This window comes from Sminthopsis crassicaudata, chromosome 3 (genome assembly GCF_048593235.1).
Source record: "Sminthopsis crassicaudata isolate SCR6 chromosome 3, ASM4859323v1, whole genome shotgun sequence".
Classification (NCBI taxonomy): Eukaryota; Metazoa; Chordata; class Mammalia; order Dasyuromorphia; family Dasyuridae; genus Sminthopsis; species Sminthopsis crassicaudata.
In genome coordinates, this window is record NC_133619.1 from 268,244,951 (window position 1) to 268,259,683 (window position 14,733).

Here is a 14,733-nt window from a genome sequence, read left to right on the forward strand (position 1 = left end):
TATTATTATTATGGTCTCTCAGGGGTTCTCAAAACTATGGCCGGTGGGCCAGATGCAGCCCGCTGAGGATGATTATGCGGCAGGCCAGGTTATGGCAAATGGGCTGAGGGGAGGAGACAGAGTGTGAGCTTTGGTTTTTACTATTGTCTGGCCCTCCAACAGTCTGAGGGACAGTGAACTGGCTATTTCAAAAGTTTGAGGACCACTGGTCTTGAGCAAGTCATTTAATCTCAGATTCCTCATCTGTAAAAATGGAAATAGAATTAGCTCCCTTCCATGGTTGCTGTGAGAATCAAATTTTTGTAAATCTTAAAACACTCTATTATTATTATCTTTACCCCCAGGTTACTTCAATCAACTCCATGAATAATTATAATTGATGAAGGCTGTTTCATAATGATGATGATAATTATTGGGGAATTGTTGCCTGAGGACATTAACAGTTGTTTATTGTGTAAATAAAGAAATCTGGTTTTGGGACCATATAGCCTAGAAGACTATCAGACAAGATGGCTGCCCAAATGGAGTTAAACAGCCTAACTCCCATACACCTACTCTAGTAAAAACCTGAAATTTCCCCCAGATTCAATAATGATCAAGACATCTTTTGAAAAACTATAGTAAATGACTTCTTACACTCATAACTACACAAAAACTTAACCAGAAGCCCAAAGACAAGGGAATGGGACCACCAGAAAACTTACTAGCAGTGCTAGCCTTGGTCTCCCAGTAAGACCAGAAACACATAAAGTCTGTAAGGTTCTGTATCTGAAGAAGGCACAGTTAACAAGAAAGGAGGGCCCCTATAAGGAATGGGATGAAATTAAAATGCCCCAGATCTGTTCAGAACCAGAGAGAAGGGAAGATAGAAAGAATCTCTTAATCACCTCCTAAAAGAAAACGCAAAAGGAAAAATCCCAGGAACATCATAACCAAAATTCATATATATATCCACATCCATATCCCTCCACCCTATATATACATATATGTACAAATACAAACATATATATATATATATATATATATATATATATATATATATACACACACACACATATACATACCCTACATTTACATACATATACAATGCAAACATGAGACCTGGAAACTTCTATTGTAAATGAGAAAAAATATTAGAATTCAATATTCAAAAAAAACAAAAGAAAAAAAACAAAAGAAACAAAAGAAAAAACTCGGCTTTTACAAAGCCGAGTATAATCCTAAAGGAGAGAAAATGGACATTAATAGAATAGAGCACTTTTTTTTTTTTTTTTTTTTTTTTTTTTCCTTTCTGAGGCTGAGGTTAAGGGACTTGCACAGGGTCCCACAGCTAAGAAGTGTTAAGTGTCTGAGACCAGATTTGAACTTGGGTCCTCCTGAATTCAAGGCTGGTGCTCTAGCCACTGCACCACCTAGTCACCCCAAATAGAGTACTTTCAAACCTCTCTGATTAAAAGACCAGAGTTGAAAAAAAAAAACAAACCTGTGAAATCCAAACATAAGAATCAAAAGAAACTTGAATTTGATTTGAATTTAATCAACTGAAAAGAGTTTTAAGGTGGAATAGTGCCATTGTAACCCTAATAAAAATTAGTACTACAGTATATCTCCAGACTTGCCTCTATGGATATACAACCTAAGGTTCAGCTGGGAGACTGGGCATGGGTCTCTTCCCAAGCATTTGCTTACTTTGACACAGTTGAAATTAAATTTTTTGGATCTGTATTCATTCTTCCCCATTCCTATTAGGTAACTTGGAAAATACCCTTCAAAATCTTGCTGGTATACAGAATCACAAAACTCAAAAGTATTGAGAGATTTGAAAAGAAGATAAAACACTTGGCAAGCTGATCAACTAGGCAATTGTTAAACTGTGACATATGAGTACAATGGCACATTATTACAGCATAAGAAATTATAAAAGAGATAATTTCAAAGAATCCTTAGTGCAGGGTTGACCTGATGCAAAAAAAGCAGAAACATGAAAACAGTTTTTAACAAGAAAATACTGTTAAGAAAAACACCTTAAGAATTCTGATCAAGGCAATGACTATTTCTACAGAGGACTCATCTGTGACAAAGCATACTAGTCACCTTCTGGCAGAGAAATAATGGCTCAAGGTACAGAAACATGGTTTTGTATATGACTGCTAGATGGACTGGGGCAGGGGATAAAATTTTGGGCCTGGAATCAGCAACACCTGACTTCAAACCTGGGCTCAAACCTACTAGCTGTATGACCGTGCCCTAAACCTCTGTGTACCTTAATTCACTGGAGAAGGAAAGGACAAACCACTCCAGTGTCTTTGCCAAGAAAATCTCATGGAGAACACTGGTGGACTATGGCCCATGGGGTCATGAAGAGTCTGACACTACTAAATGAATGAACAACCACCACTATATGGAGTGCTTTTGCTTCTCTATCATGGAAAGTTTTTTCCTCTTTCAATCTTTAATCAAATGGTGGGGGCCTTGGGGAAAAGAAGGTGGTTAATAATGATGCTAAAAAAAAAAAGGCCTATTGAAACACTTTTTTAAAATGCATAGAACAACAAAATTTTAGAAGGAAGCATAGAGGATAATCTTTAAAGTAAATGCAAGGATTTTATTATATGATTTTTTTAAAAGCAAGCTGTATAAAATGGAGATTCATATTTTCATATATAATCTTCATTTTATCCTCTGATATATATATATGTATATATTTTGAAATGCTACATAATAAAGCATAATAAAAATTATTTTAAACATAAAATGGAACTGGAAGTCTATTTTTATCTGGTTTCCTAAGACTAAACTTGTGAAATGCCAGAATGGGATTCTATATCTATATGCATATCTATATGCCTACATTCTATGTGACTTGTATATAAGCTAAGAACAATAACATGAGGCCACGGATTCTCCTAGAAATTTACTGGGTTTTTAGAGAGTAAAAATACATTTTTTAGACTAGTAGGAAAGTACCAGAATTAACACTACTTCTAATACCTTTGTGATCTTAAAAATGGCATTTCACCACTTTGGATTTCAATTTACTCCACTATAAAATGAGAGGACCAGATTAGATTATTTCCTTCCTACCCTAAATCTATGACCTTGTAATCCTATGTCCTTTTCTTAGGCCCTAAAGGCAAAATACTCTGTCACTTAAACTATACATACTTATAGTAAGAATCTTTAGAAAATAAAAATTTAAATTGGTGATAAATCTTCATTGGTTCCTCACTGCCTCTAGAACAAAATACAAAATCTTTAGCTTGGCATCTAAAGACTCTTCCCAATATGGCTCCTGCCCATCTTTCCAATCTTATTTCAGATTATTCCACTTAATGTACTTTCTATAAAACTAGCTATTCTCTTTGCAGGACCTTCCATCATCCTCCTCTACCTTCTCTGTACATGTGGTCTTCCATTTTCATTTCACCTCCATCTTAAAATCCTAATTTCCTTCAAAATACAAGATGTCACCTTTCACATAGAATCATTCTTTATCCCTCCATTTTTTTGTGTGTTAGCTCTCTTTTGAAACCATTATTATATATTTTGAATTTATTTCTGTGTATGGATCGTATATCATATTCCTCACTCCCAGTAGAATGTTAACTCTTTGAAGGTAGGAGCTGTGTCATTTGTGTCTCTGTATTCCAAGGACCTAATATAATACTTTTCACTTAGGAGGGCTTAATAAATATGCATTGAATTGAAGTGAGAGTGAATAAAACCACAGCACATTCTTACATAATTCTATGGTGATCCTGAGATTCTATATATCTATATGGAGTCTATGTATCTATGTAGATGGATAGAATATATATAGATAGGAGATTCTATATATCAAATCTATATAACTTAGTTATGGTCATGTGCCTGCTGAATTGTTTCCCTTTAAAAACCAACCAACCAACCAATTTTCTACTCCTCGGTTGATATTTGTGCAATTTCTTCTGGGCATACTCTCAAGTTGTTGGATTATGTTTCCAACACGTGATAACAGGATATTTCAACCAATTTACTATTATTATTCTTTGGCTGCTGTTTAGTTCTGAAACTTAAGTTAGCTTTACAACCTATGTTTATGGAGATAATTGGGCCAGGCCCTCCTCACTGGGAAGCTCTAGGTAGTAGAAACCACTGGCTCCTTGATCTTTAAAAGAAAATTCAAGCCTGCCCGCACTTGGCCTAGTGATGAGACTCAATGAAGCCTTTGATGATCATTGTTTGGCTTTTTCACTTTCTTCTTCCAGGAAATAAGAGATTGCCTGGAGCCTAGCTAGAAAAATAGCCTGCTAAAGAAAATGAGGCACAGCCTACCTGCCCATTGAATTTGCCAAATAACTTCATGTTCATGTCTCCTGGACTGCTTATTTTTGCTCTTCCAATGCTGGAACACAGATTAAGTTGGCATTCATTTTTGTCCAAGGGGAGTTCTTTGGTCCCATCTTGGCCCATCAACTGCTCTTCAAACAATTATATGTATTTCAGTGCACTGGACTTGGGTAATCTTTCAGCAGTCTCTTACAGACTTCATGATGAGGTATCTGATTTTAATTTTGTTTGAGCCTGCACAACATTATAATGTTGCTTTTAGAAGAAAGTCCTTTCCACAGCACAAATGAAGCGGGAGAAAATATTCTATTGTATAGATTTTCACAAGTAATCTGCAAGATATTCTCAACAGAACTAGACTAGTTGTTAATCTTGCTACTTCCACACTTGAAAAGACCCATTTAAATATATATTTGGATATATTAATTCATATATATTTTTAAAGTTCTTATTTAAAGTCTAAAGTTCTTGTTTTTTAAAGTTCTTACAACAGAGTAAACAGACATAACTCATATAAACAAAAAGGTTTTTGGGATCTGTTGGCATCTTTTCAGAGAGTAAAGGGATGCTAAAAGTAAAAAGTTTGAGGATTACAGGTATTACTATATAATAAGGTATCACTATATAATAAGGATACTACAGGTATTACTATATAAATACTACAGGTATTACTATATAAACAGGTATCACCATATAATAAGGAGATAAGGAGATGGCCTCAGAAAGATTTGAGGCCCTACCTGTAGCAAATACTGTTTTTTCCTAATCACCTTTTCCTTATATGTTAAGGTTTTGAGAAAATCTCTTTCAGATTAGTAGGAGCAAACTCCCTTTATGCCCCTGGGTTTAATGACCATAGTCTTAATATTAACTTTTTACTAAGCAAAAGAATTATAAATGTAACATCAAATCCCAGAGCAATTGTCAATAACATTTCCTATAATAGCAAAATCACAAAAAGAACAAGATATACAGACATACATGTGTGTTTGTGTATATGTGTGTGGTATGTGTGAGTAGTAGTAGTAGTAGCATAGTAGTAGTAGTATGGTGAATTACAGGTATGTCCACACTTGTGAGGATAAGTGGGGAGTGATCCAGATAGAGTAGAAACTTTTTCCAGACTGGAATTCAGTCTGGGATCAGGGCAGGCAGTTCCGATGTAGGATTAGATTAAGTAAAGTATCTTTCCATAGAAATTAAATAAAATTATTTTTCAAGGCAAGAATGTTGAGATTCAAAAGAGAGCCCAAAATAGTTGGAGTTCCTGACTGGTTTTGTTAAGTGTCTCAAAAGAATTTGCAGGCTCTGACTTATCTTCAAGTCAATGGGCAAAGTTTATTATCAATGTAATGCCAACTGAAGTTCCAATCGCATTTAGCAAAGAACCAGGAGCGAGAAGATAAATTTATAGGAAAAAGTTAGAGAGGCAGGTGTTTCATGTTACTGATTTGCTAATTTTATGGCTTACAGGTAAGTTTTAGGGGTGGTCTATTCATTAATGTCTCAGGAAATTTATCATTGAACAAAAGATTGTTTATCTAACAGTCAGCAATGTTTGTAGTACTATAGCATTCCTAAGATTAGGGTATCCAACGGTTATTGTGACATTTCCCCTAGAAGCTACACTCTATCAAGACCATTGTGTTTTCCTGGTTTCTATCATCTCTGTCTTACTTAGTGGAACCTGTTATAAAGGACTCCTCCCACCCATTATATTTATTCCCCTCTTGCAGAATTATAAAACATGATGTCTGGAGAATGTATGGCACAGGTTGTCTAACTGTGTGTTGCCTCGTGGGGTGAAATAAATTTTCCCAAGTCACACAACTAGTTAGAAGCTATTAGAACCAGGACCCATATGTCTTAATTCCAAGTTCAGTCCTCTTTTCATTCTTCCATTTATGGAAGATATTGTGTTATCTCTCTTGCCCCAAAGAAATAACTTATATTTATATATTACTTTTCATTGAGGGTCCTTTTTCCCCCAAAACATAATTTATTAGAGATTTAACTGGTGGGGGGAGGGGAAGAATCCTTAAAGGTAAAAGAGGAAAATATGGTTTAGTGAGGTGGTAATTTGGTAGAGTGCTGGGCTTGAAATCAAGAGACTCATCTTCACGAGTTCAAATGTAGCCTTAGACATTTATTAGCTAGATGATTCTAGGTAAGTCACTTAACCCTGTTTCCATGAGCTAGAAAAGGAAATGGCCGTGTCATTGCCAAGAAAACCCCAAATGGGGTTACTCAAATGGAGTAATGAAGTGTTGGACACAATTGAACAGCAATAACCACAACAAACATGGCAAGTGTAGTGGGGAAAGTGGTGGGATTGGAATCAGGAAGTTCCAGAGTTTGAAACCTACACATGATAGTTCTATGGATTCTGGCAAGTTACTGAGCCTTACTTTCCTTACCAGGGAAATATGTATAAGAATCTATGTGTGTGTATGAATAAAAATGAGTATAAGAATATCTACTTCACAAGAGTTATCATGAGGGTAAGTAACATGTGGGACATAAGTGCTTTGCAAACTTAAAGACCTAAATGTCAGCTATGATTTTCTAGCTGAAAGTTGACCTAATAAAATTATATAACATTTAAAATGTCCAACACTTTTTGGCTGACTCTTATTATGATTTGTATAAATTCAACTGACCATGGAACTGGGGCGGAGCAGCAAAAGAATGTTCTCAATTTTCCCATAAATGTCTCATTCAGTCTCATTGCTTTGGGCTTATTGTGTCTTCTTGAATTCTCACCAGGCACACCTCTTTCTGGAGCTCTTAGGACTGCAAAAATACAAGATGTTTCTGTACCAAGTTGCAGTCAGTTTGATGGGAAAAGAGTGAAATTGTTTCCCTTTGGTATCTGAAATAATGACTCATTTTAAAGGTATATCTATGAAATGCTAACGCTTACTTCTATTTGGTTTAGCAGAATTGATTTTTAATCCTTTTTCACAGAGCTGTTATAATGAAAGGACTTGTCAGGATTCTACACCTTTCTGATTCAATAACATTTATCCTAATGTCTTTCCCTCAGAAATTTCCCAATGCTCACCCACTGATCTGACTTCTTGGCTTTACCTCTGTAAAAACCAACATTTTTGTTATGCATGTACATTCTTTTTTTTTACATATTTCCTTATGAATCATGTTGACAGAGGAAAATCAGAACAAAAAGGAATAACCACAAGAGGAAAAAAAAAACAAGAAAAAGAGAAAAAAAAGTGAACATAGTATATGCTGATTTACATCCAGTCCCATATATCCCCTATTCTCAACTAACAGAAGAATATATTTCTACTTAATAATGTACTTTTCTTAGCTTAAAGGCCAAGGTCTCTCTCTTCATCTGAGGTCATGGCCTGTCAATCTGAACTATGTCTTGCTGCTGGACTCCAAATGACTTGGGAGAAAAGAAAGAGGCTGATGACTTTGCACCAACCTACTTTAGTTAAATTCAACTAACCTGAAAATTAAGACATCATTTTCCTGAGGTCATTGGTCCTTTTCAAGAATGAAGGAGGAAAACAACACTTTTCTCAGGTTAGATTAATAGATCCAGAGTGGGGAGAGAGCTCAGAGACCATTTAATTCTCTTTCCTCATTTAACAGATGAAGAAATAAAGAAGCAAAGATGTGAAATAAATTGCCAAGATCATACAAGTAACTTGGGAGTTGGAGGAAAACACAATGGAATTTGAATACAGGTCATTTATTTCAAAGCCACTGGCTTGCTTCAATATAACATGGTGCCTCCTCATATCCACTACTCCTAAACAAAGAATGGGAGCTTTTTAGAGAGAAAAGCTAAAAATCTGAAATCCTGAGTAGACTTCAGCCCCAAACTACAAAATAAATTCCCAATAACATCTTTAAAAAGAATGTCTGATTGAAATTGAAATAAAAGGCAGATTTTTTGACACCCAACTTTGAGTTTTTCAGACAAGAGGATACTTTTACAAACTGTGGGACAATATACAGAAAATGGAACTATCATGTCTTTTTTCTGTTTAATTTTCTTCTATCTTTCTATGTACTTATACACTTAATATAGAGTTGATTTCCAATGATTATATATAATCTGTATTTTTTGGGGAGGATTTTTACCTCAGTTCTTAATCCATTTGGACAAAGTACTATAATTATAGCAATACTTACCAAATTGAGGAAGATAATCTTTTTCAAAAGAGCAGATGTCCTTTTCAGCTGCTGTTCTACCATAGGTTGCAGAATAAATGTTGAGAAACTTTGTCTCGTGGCAGTGAAGTTTTAGCTCTTCGTTTTCACAGACAGTTTTAGTCTTGAATTCATCTGAAACCAAAACAAAATGAGGTAGTACCATAAGAAGTGGCTTTTTTGGCTGCCTTTATAAGTTCCTACCAGTTTTCAGTCCTGCTACTCAAAAAATGAATAAAAGACTTGATTCTTAGCACTTTTTGTCCTTTTTTTCTGTCACACTGTCACAATGTCTACAGGAGGTAATGAAGAAGGAAGCTTTTTCAATGGACCTGTAATCTAACTGATAAAGTTAGATCTTCCACTGGTGAAGATCACAGCTGATAAAAGGTTTCTCATCATCTCCAAATTTTGTTCATGTTCATATATAAATCCTTCCTAGAGAATCTAATAAATCAATCAAAAGGCATTTATTTCATGCCTATTGTATGCAAGAAACTGAATTGCATGCATCTTCCCCCTGATTCCCCCTCATTTCATTCTGACAATGTGATATAGCAACTATTTCTACAGATATTGCAGCACCTTGCTTGCTCAGTCACCATAGCTACCAGAAAATCCAGAAAACAAAATTCTAATCACCAAAGTACTTGGTACTGTTAAATAATTCAAAGTTAGAAATGGGTGATGTTATCAGTGGAAAAGACATGAAAAGAGATGCATCATCACCTGCTTTAAAGGTAAGTACCTATAAAATGGTGGATTTTAAAATCTGACTTGACATCGAATGATACTACATTTTCTGCCTTCTATTAGGAAATGATCACCTTAAAATCAGGAGCTGGTTGGGGCAATGAGGTGGCACAGTGGATAGAGCACCAGCCCTGGAGTCAGGAGGACTTAAGTTCAAATCCAAATTCAGACCCTCAACACTAGCTATGTGACCCTGGGGAAGTAACTTAACCCTGATTGCCTTGCCAAAAGAAATAAATCAGGGACAAATTTGCTTTACATGCATGCATGTAAAAGATTGTGTATATATGTATGTGTATATATGTATACATAAGTGTATGTGTATATATAAAGATATACACAGAGTATATACATCTATATATACGCACTGATATACGTATATATACATAAACATGTATTTATTTTTAACATTAATTTTTTAAATTTAAGTTCCTAATTTTCTTCTTTTTTCCAGTTTCTCCTCCACCTTTTGAAAAAGCAAACAATATAGTATCAATTTTGTGAAATCATGAAGAACATATTCCCATATTAGCCATGTTGAGAAAAGAAAAGAAAGCAATATTCAGCATATTTTGTATATAGCAAGTATTTAATACATGCTTTTCCATTCATTCCTTCAATAAAGTTTTTCTAATGTATACATAAAAGACATTCAGTTTCCCTCTAGTCCATTAATATAACTAAGGATTAAGAAATGTTAATGTATAATAACAAAGTGTTAATACTTAGTGTTCCCTTTACAAAGTGTGTGACTCCAATGGCTAACAAAAAAATGCCAGTGTCCCACTAGAGATCCTTAACTGACAGGTTATTTATCAGTCTGAGATTATTGTAGAAGAGGATTCTACTTCAGCACCAGAGAGTAATGAGGTAAGAAGCTGAGTTTCCACCTCCATTGCCTCTATCTAGGCCCTATTTGCCTAAAAGCTATTATTCCATGTAAAAGTTAGAGTATCACTTCAAGAGGAGGCTTTGAGACACAGTTGAGGAAGCAAAGACACATTTCAGGCATATACAAATTCAGAGAGAAAGTCACAAGCCTGAAAGCAGTTTCAAGGAGTGTCATCTTTGTCAGCAAAGAAGAATACCAGATATAGACTCAAGAAAGGGCTAGCCTGACAATTGGGGGGTGAGGAGCTCTGTAAGTTTCCACAACAGAAAAAGAACTATAAAGTCCAGCACTATCAGAAGCGTGAGTAATCTTGATCACATATGTTCCCTACTTGTTTGCTTTACCACTACTGTACTCTGAATTTGAACTCAAAAGGATGCTGTTATGTATTGGGAGAGTAGACCCTAGATTTATTGGTTAAATATTGTATAGCCACTGCTATTCTAAGAGCTAATGTGCCTACTGGCTGAACAGTGGGGATTTGTAATCTATAATATTAGGAATATTACCAAAGGGTAATATGAGAACCTGAAAGTAGTCATCCTGCCTGGGACGACCCATTCTACAAATTAAAGTTCAGTTTCCAATTCTCAGTTACCAGGTATAGCTCACTCTTTATTACATAGCCAGCTCTCTTCTTTAATAAAGACAAACACAGAATTAGCATCTTATCACTTACATTCTCATGGAGAAAAACAATAAATAAATTGAAATTTCAAAGAAGAACAGAGTGATGAAAAAAGTACCTTGTAGATGGCAGTAGAGGTCCAGATTATAACTTAGAGAGGAATGAGACATGGCTGCCCTTGATGCCCTCTTTAAGTGGGGGTTTTGAAAGAAGGCACCCAATCAGGGAGAGAGAAAGATACAGGGGCAGAGGTTATGGCCAATGCCTGAATTCCAGGGCTGAAGTGAGGCTCCAGAATGAAGAATGATAGAGACAATCTAAAAACTAGCCTTTTTTTCCTTCATTTATTTCACATATCTATTCAGTTGGCAAATCTTGTTATTTTTGTCTTTACAATATCTCTCATCTATGTTTTCTCCTCTTTATTTCCACAGCTACTTTACTTCCATAGCATAAATTCATCCCTCACCAACTATTAGACTATTCCAACAATCTCCTATTTGATCTTCCTGCCTCAGACCTCTTTTCACTCCAATCCATCCTTCACATAGTTGCCAAAGTGATTTTCCTAAAGCATGAATCTAACCATTTCATTTCTGCAGTGGACCCCAATGGTTCCCCATTACTTGTAAGATCAAATACAAATTGCTCTCTTTGGCATATCAAACTCTTTCCAAACTGGCTCCATCATATATTTCCAGTCTAAATAGTGATCCTGAGACTTAAATATTTCCATACTAATAACCACTTTGTGAATTTAAGAATTGTCAGAAATGTACTGCTACTTGGAGTAGTAGTTAACTATTGATGGCACCTGAAAGAAAGCACAAGCCATGATTGAGCTGCTCTGAAGATTTGGATGTTAATTGTTGCTCAGACAGTATAGGCCGAAATAAAAGTAAAATTTGGTCAGCTGCCTCAATGAGTCTTTTTTATCTTGTAGGAGAGTTTAATAGAAGTGGTGGGCGAATTCATGTTTTAAAATATTTTCAACTAGCAACAAACATTCATTAAGCATTTACTTGAAAGAATTTCCCCAGAACTCTGAGGTAGGGGTATAATGAGACATATAAGGTGAGAAAAAGCTTGAATTCCCTCTCTCTGGGGTCAGGTTTTTAAGGATTGAATAAGATCGATGTGAGCCCAGATCTGGGCCCTGGTACTTTTTTTTAAATCTGAAAAACCAAGACAGTGCTGTATGTCTCATAAATAATATCAAAGTTTTGCCTGTTTTCAAAAGGCAATAGTAAAGCAAATAAAAGGAACAGGTAGGCACACCAAAAATAACTTAATTCTTCCAAATATGAGGGTATAGAAAGAAATGCAAATGCCTCTTCCAAGTCAAAGGTGGTCCAAAAATGGTTGTTGTTTTTCTTACCCAAAGAGGACCAAAATGACAAAATGTCAGAATCAATGTATAGCATCTTCAATTATGGCTGATATGAGCTAGGAAGGCTTTACTACAGTTTGGACACAAATAGTCTATATGAATATTTGGGATGGAACTGTTTCTAAATTTGCCTATTTCATGTTTCTTTTGAGCTACTGTAAAAAATAAAAATAAAAAATATTCAAATAATGACAATAAAATCCATCCCTAATTTGACAATGGTTTCTTTTATTTACTTTTCATCAAAATTTCTAGAATCAGATAAGCTTTTAAAATTGCTTGTAATGTACATATATGCATGTATGTATATTTAGTGATATTACTTTGATCTTTAGCTATCCGAGACTGAACCAAAGAGAACAGATTCACTACATACAGTGGGAATAAATAAGTTGCAAGATATTATCAGTAATGATTTGAATGCTAAAAGTCCAATAAAGAAAAACATCTATGACGTAGGTGAGCTGAAATGAGTGAAAATTAACATTTGGACAGCCAGCATCTTAAAGTAATATCTATGAATCATCCAAAGAGGTAAAGAAAATCTTTGGTTTGTTATATAACTTTTCTGTGAAGGATTTATGAGAAAATATGCCCCCCCAAAATAAAGAGACTAAAAAGGCAGTGCATCAGTATTAATGGAATAAGTACTATCTTGATAGTATCATGGATTTGTTGAAATACAGTAAAAATTACTTCAGTTCATTAAAAGTAACAAATGAGTTACTTTGAAAAGAACATAGCAGAAAACTAAAACAAAGTACCTTAATCATGTAACATTTTATTATTTAAAAAACATCAAAGAAAGGTTTTCCAACTGATTTTTAGCATAGGAGGAAGCATTAATTGTAGAACTTCACATGTCCAGACTGAAGCAGCAAAATACAATCAGATTATATATTATAATACATAATAGATTATATAATATAATATATTATATATATTATTATATAGAATAATATAATATATAGAATATTATATATTAATAGAATATATGTAATATATAATATAATACATATTATATTATATATAAAATATAAAATATAATATATTGTTATATATTATGTATAATATATTATATGTTACATAAAATATATTATACATATTTTTATATATAGAATCAGACAAGAGATTTCTGTACCCTGACTATGCTTTTGAAAAACTGTGTGCTCCTTTGGGTCTATTTGGGCTATTCACCACAATGCATATAATTTGACATCACAAAAATAGTAACTACATATCATAGCGATCAGAATTTTCTGGCATTTAACATATATAGTAGAAATTACAATGTTATATTTTTCAAATGTTCATCGTTGCACCTTTCAGCACTCTAGGCAGTTACATACCCATACCCTGTCTTGATTTAGATACATTCATAAAGCTATATAATAAAAGTATTTTTAAAGTCACTTATATTGGAGTTACAGAGCTCTCCTCATGAACTTGAATCAAATAAATAACCATAACAAGTCATAAGACCCTCAAATATATGCCCACAAAAAAGTTACTTACTAGGTTTGCATTTAAAGGAGACCAAGAGGTATTTAGTAGTTCCTGGACACAGGTCAGGTCCAAAAACACGACTATTGACAAGAAGTTGGCAGGCTCTCTGGTTCTGGCACTCATCCAGTACTTTCTAAAATAATAAGTAAAAAGGGATAGCCTTGAAAAATACACAAATCTGTAACCCAGCTAAAACCTGAGCTGCAATTGTATTCTGAGAAGGAAAGGAAACATTTTGCTGCATTGCAAAACAATAGTTGGCTTTTGGTAGTGATTGTGGGTAATCAGGCTAGCTCTCAATCTCCTAAGGCTTAAGTAAAGGGAAAATACCTAGTGAAATATTGGCAAGCCCAAGTCAGAAAACCACACCCATCAAGTTTTATTTATTACATTTTTAGTAGTAATCCTAAAATAAAGGTCAAGGGCTAAGCAAGTACTAGAGAACATGAGCAAAATCAGAAAAAGTTCCAGCAAGGAGCAGGAGCTTGCTGATAAATGTTTAATAAATGATCTTTGCATATGTGTATATATGCATGTATGTATGTTTGCATGTTTATCATAATTTTAAGTTTAATCTAAAAAACCTTAACATTTTCTCCATCATTTTAAAAAGTCTAGACAATCACAAAATAAGTCAAGGCCTTAGGAGTGATGTTTGCCAATTTTGGCAGTGTAAATATTCACTCTGAAAATTGAACTCCTGGCTCTCAAACTGGTATGAGCTGACTTCAACAAACCTCTAGCTAGAAGGAACTTTAGCAATTATCATTTTCAGATCTTTTCAGCTCATATATAAGACAAATATGCTTTAAAAAGGTTACGTGACCTGGTCAATGTTACACAGTTAATTCCTTATCTTTGGTATGATCCCTTCACAATGAGATGGAAAGAAAAAAGAGTTTCACCATTTGTAGTCATTTAGAATTCCAAGTTCTACTTTTGCCTTTTATTTTTATAAAACAAGACCACAAAGTTATATGTGATGTTGACTTTCTCTTCCAAAATTTAAAACAAAAAATCTTTGGGACACATTTCTTTTGTGGTATAATT

The 14,733-nt window shown here is 34.4% G+C and overlaps 1 protein-coding gene across 10 annotated transcripts in view; it reads right to left on the bottom strand.

Moving 5' to 3' along the window:
- The window catches only part of EVA1C (eva-1 homolog C), an 83,043-nt gene that overhangs the window by 33,077 nt on the left and 35,233 nt on the right, over positions 1–14,733 (bottom strand). For 9 of the 10 annotated variants that reach the window (XM_074300778.1, XM_074300770.1, XM_074300769.1 and 6 more), the window contains exons 3-4: positions 13,693–13,816; positions 8,497–8,649 (exon numbers count right to left, since the gene is read on the bottom strand). In XM_074300778.1, the coding sequence (XP_074156879.1) occupies positions 8,497–8,649; positions 13,693–13,816 (277 nt within the window). The remainder of the gene's footprint in view (positions 1–8,496; positions 8,650–13,692; positions 13,817–14,733) is intronic. The other variant, XM_074300779.1, reaches the window with a different exon arrangement.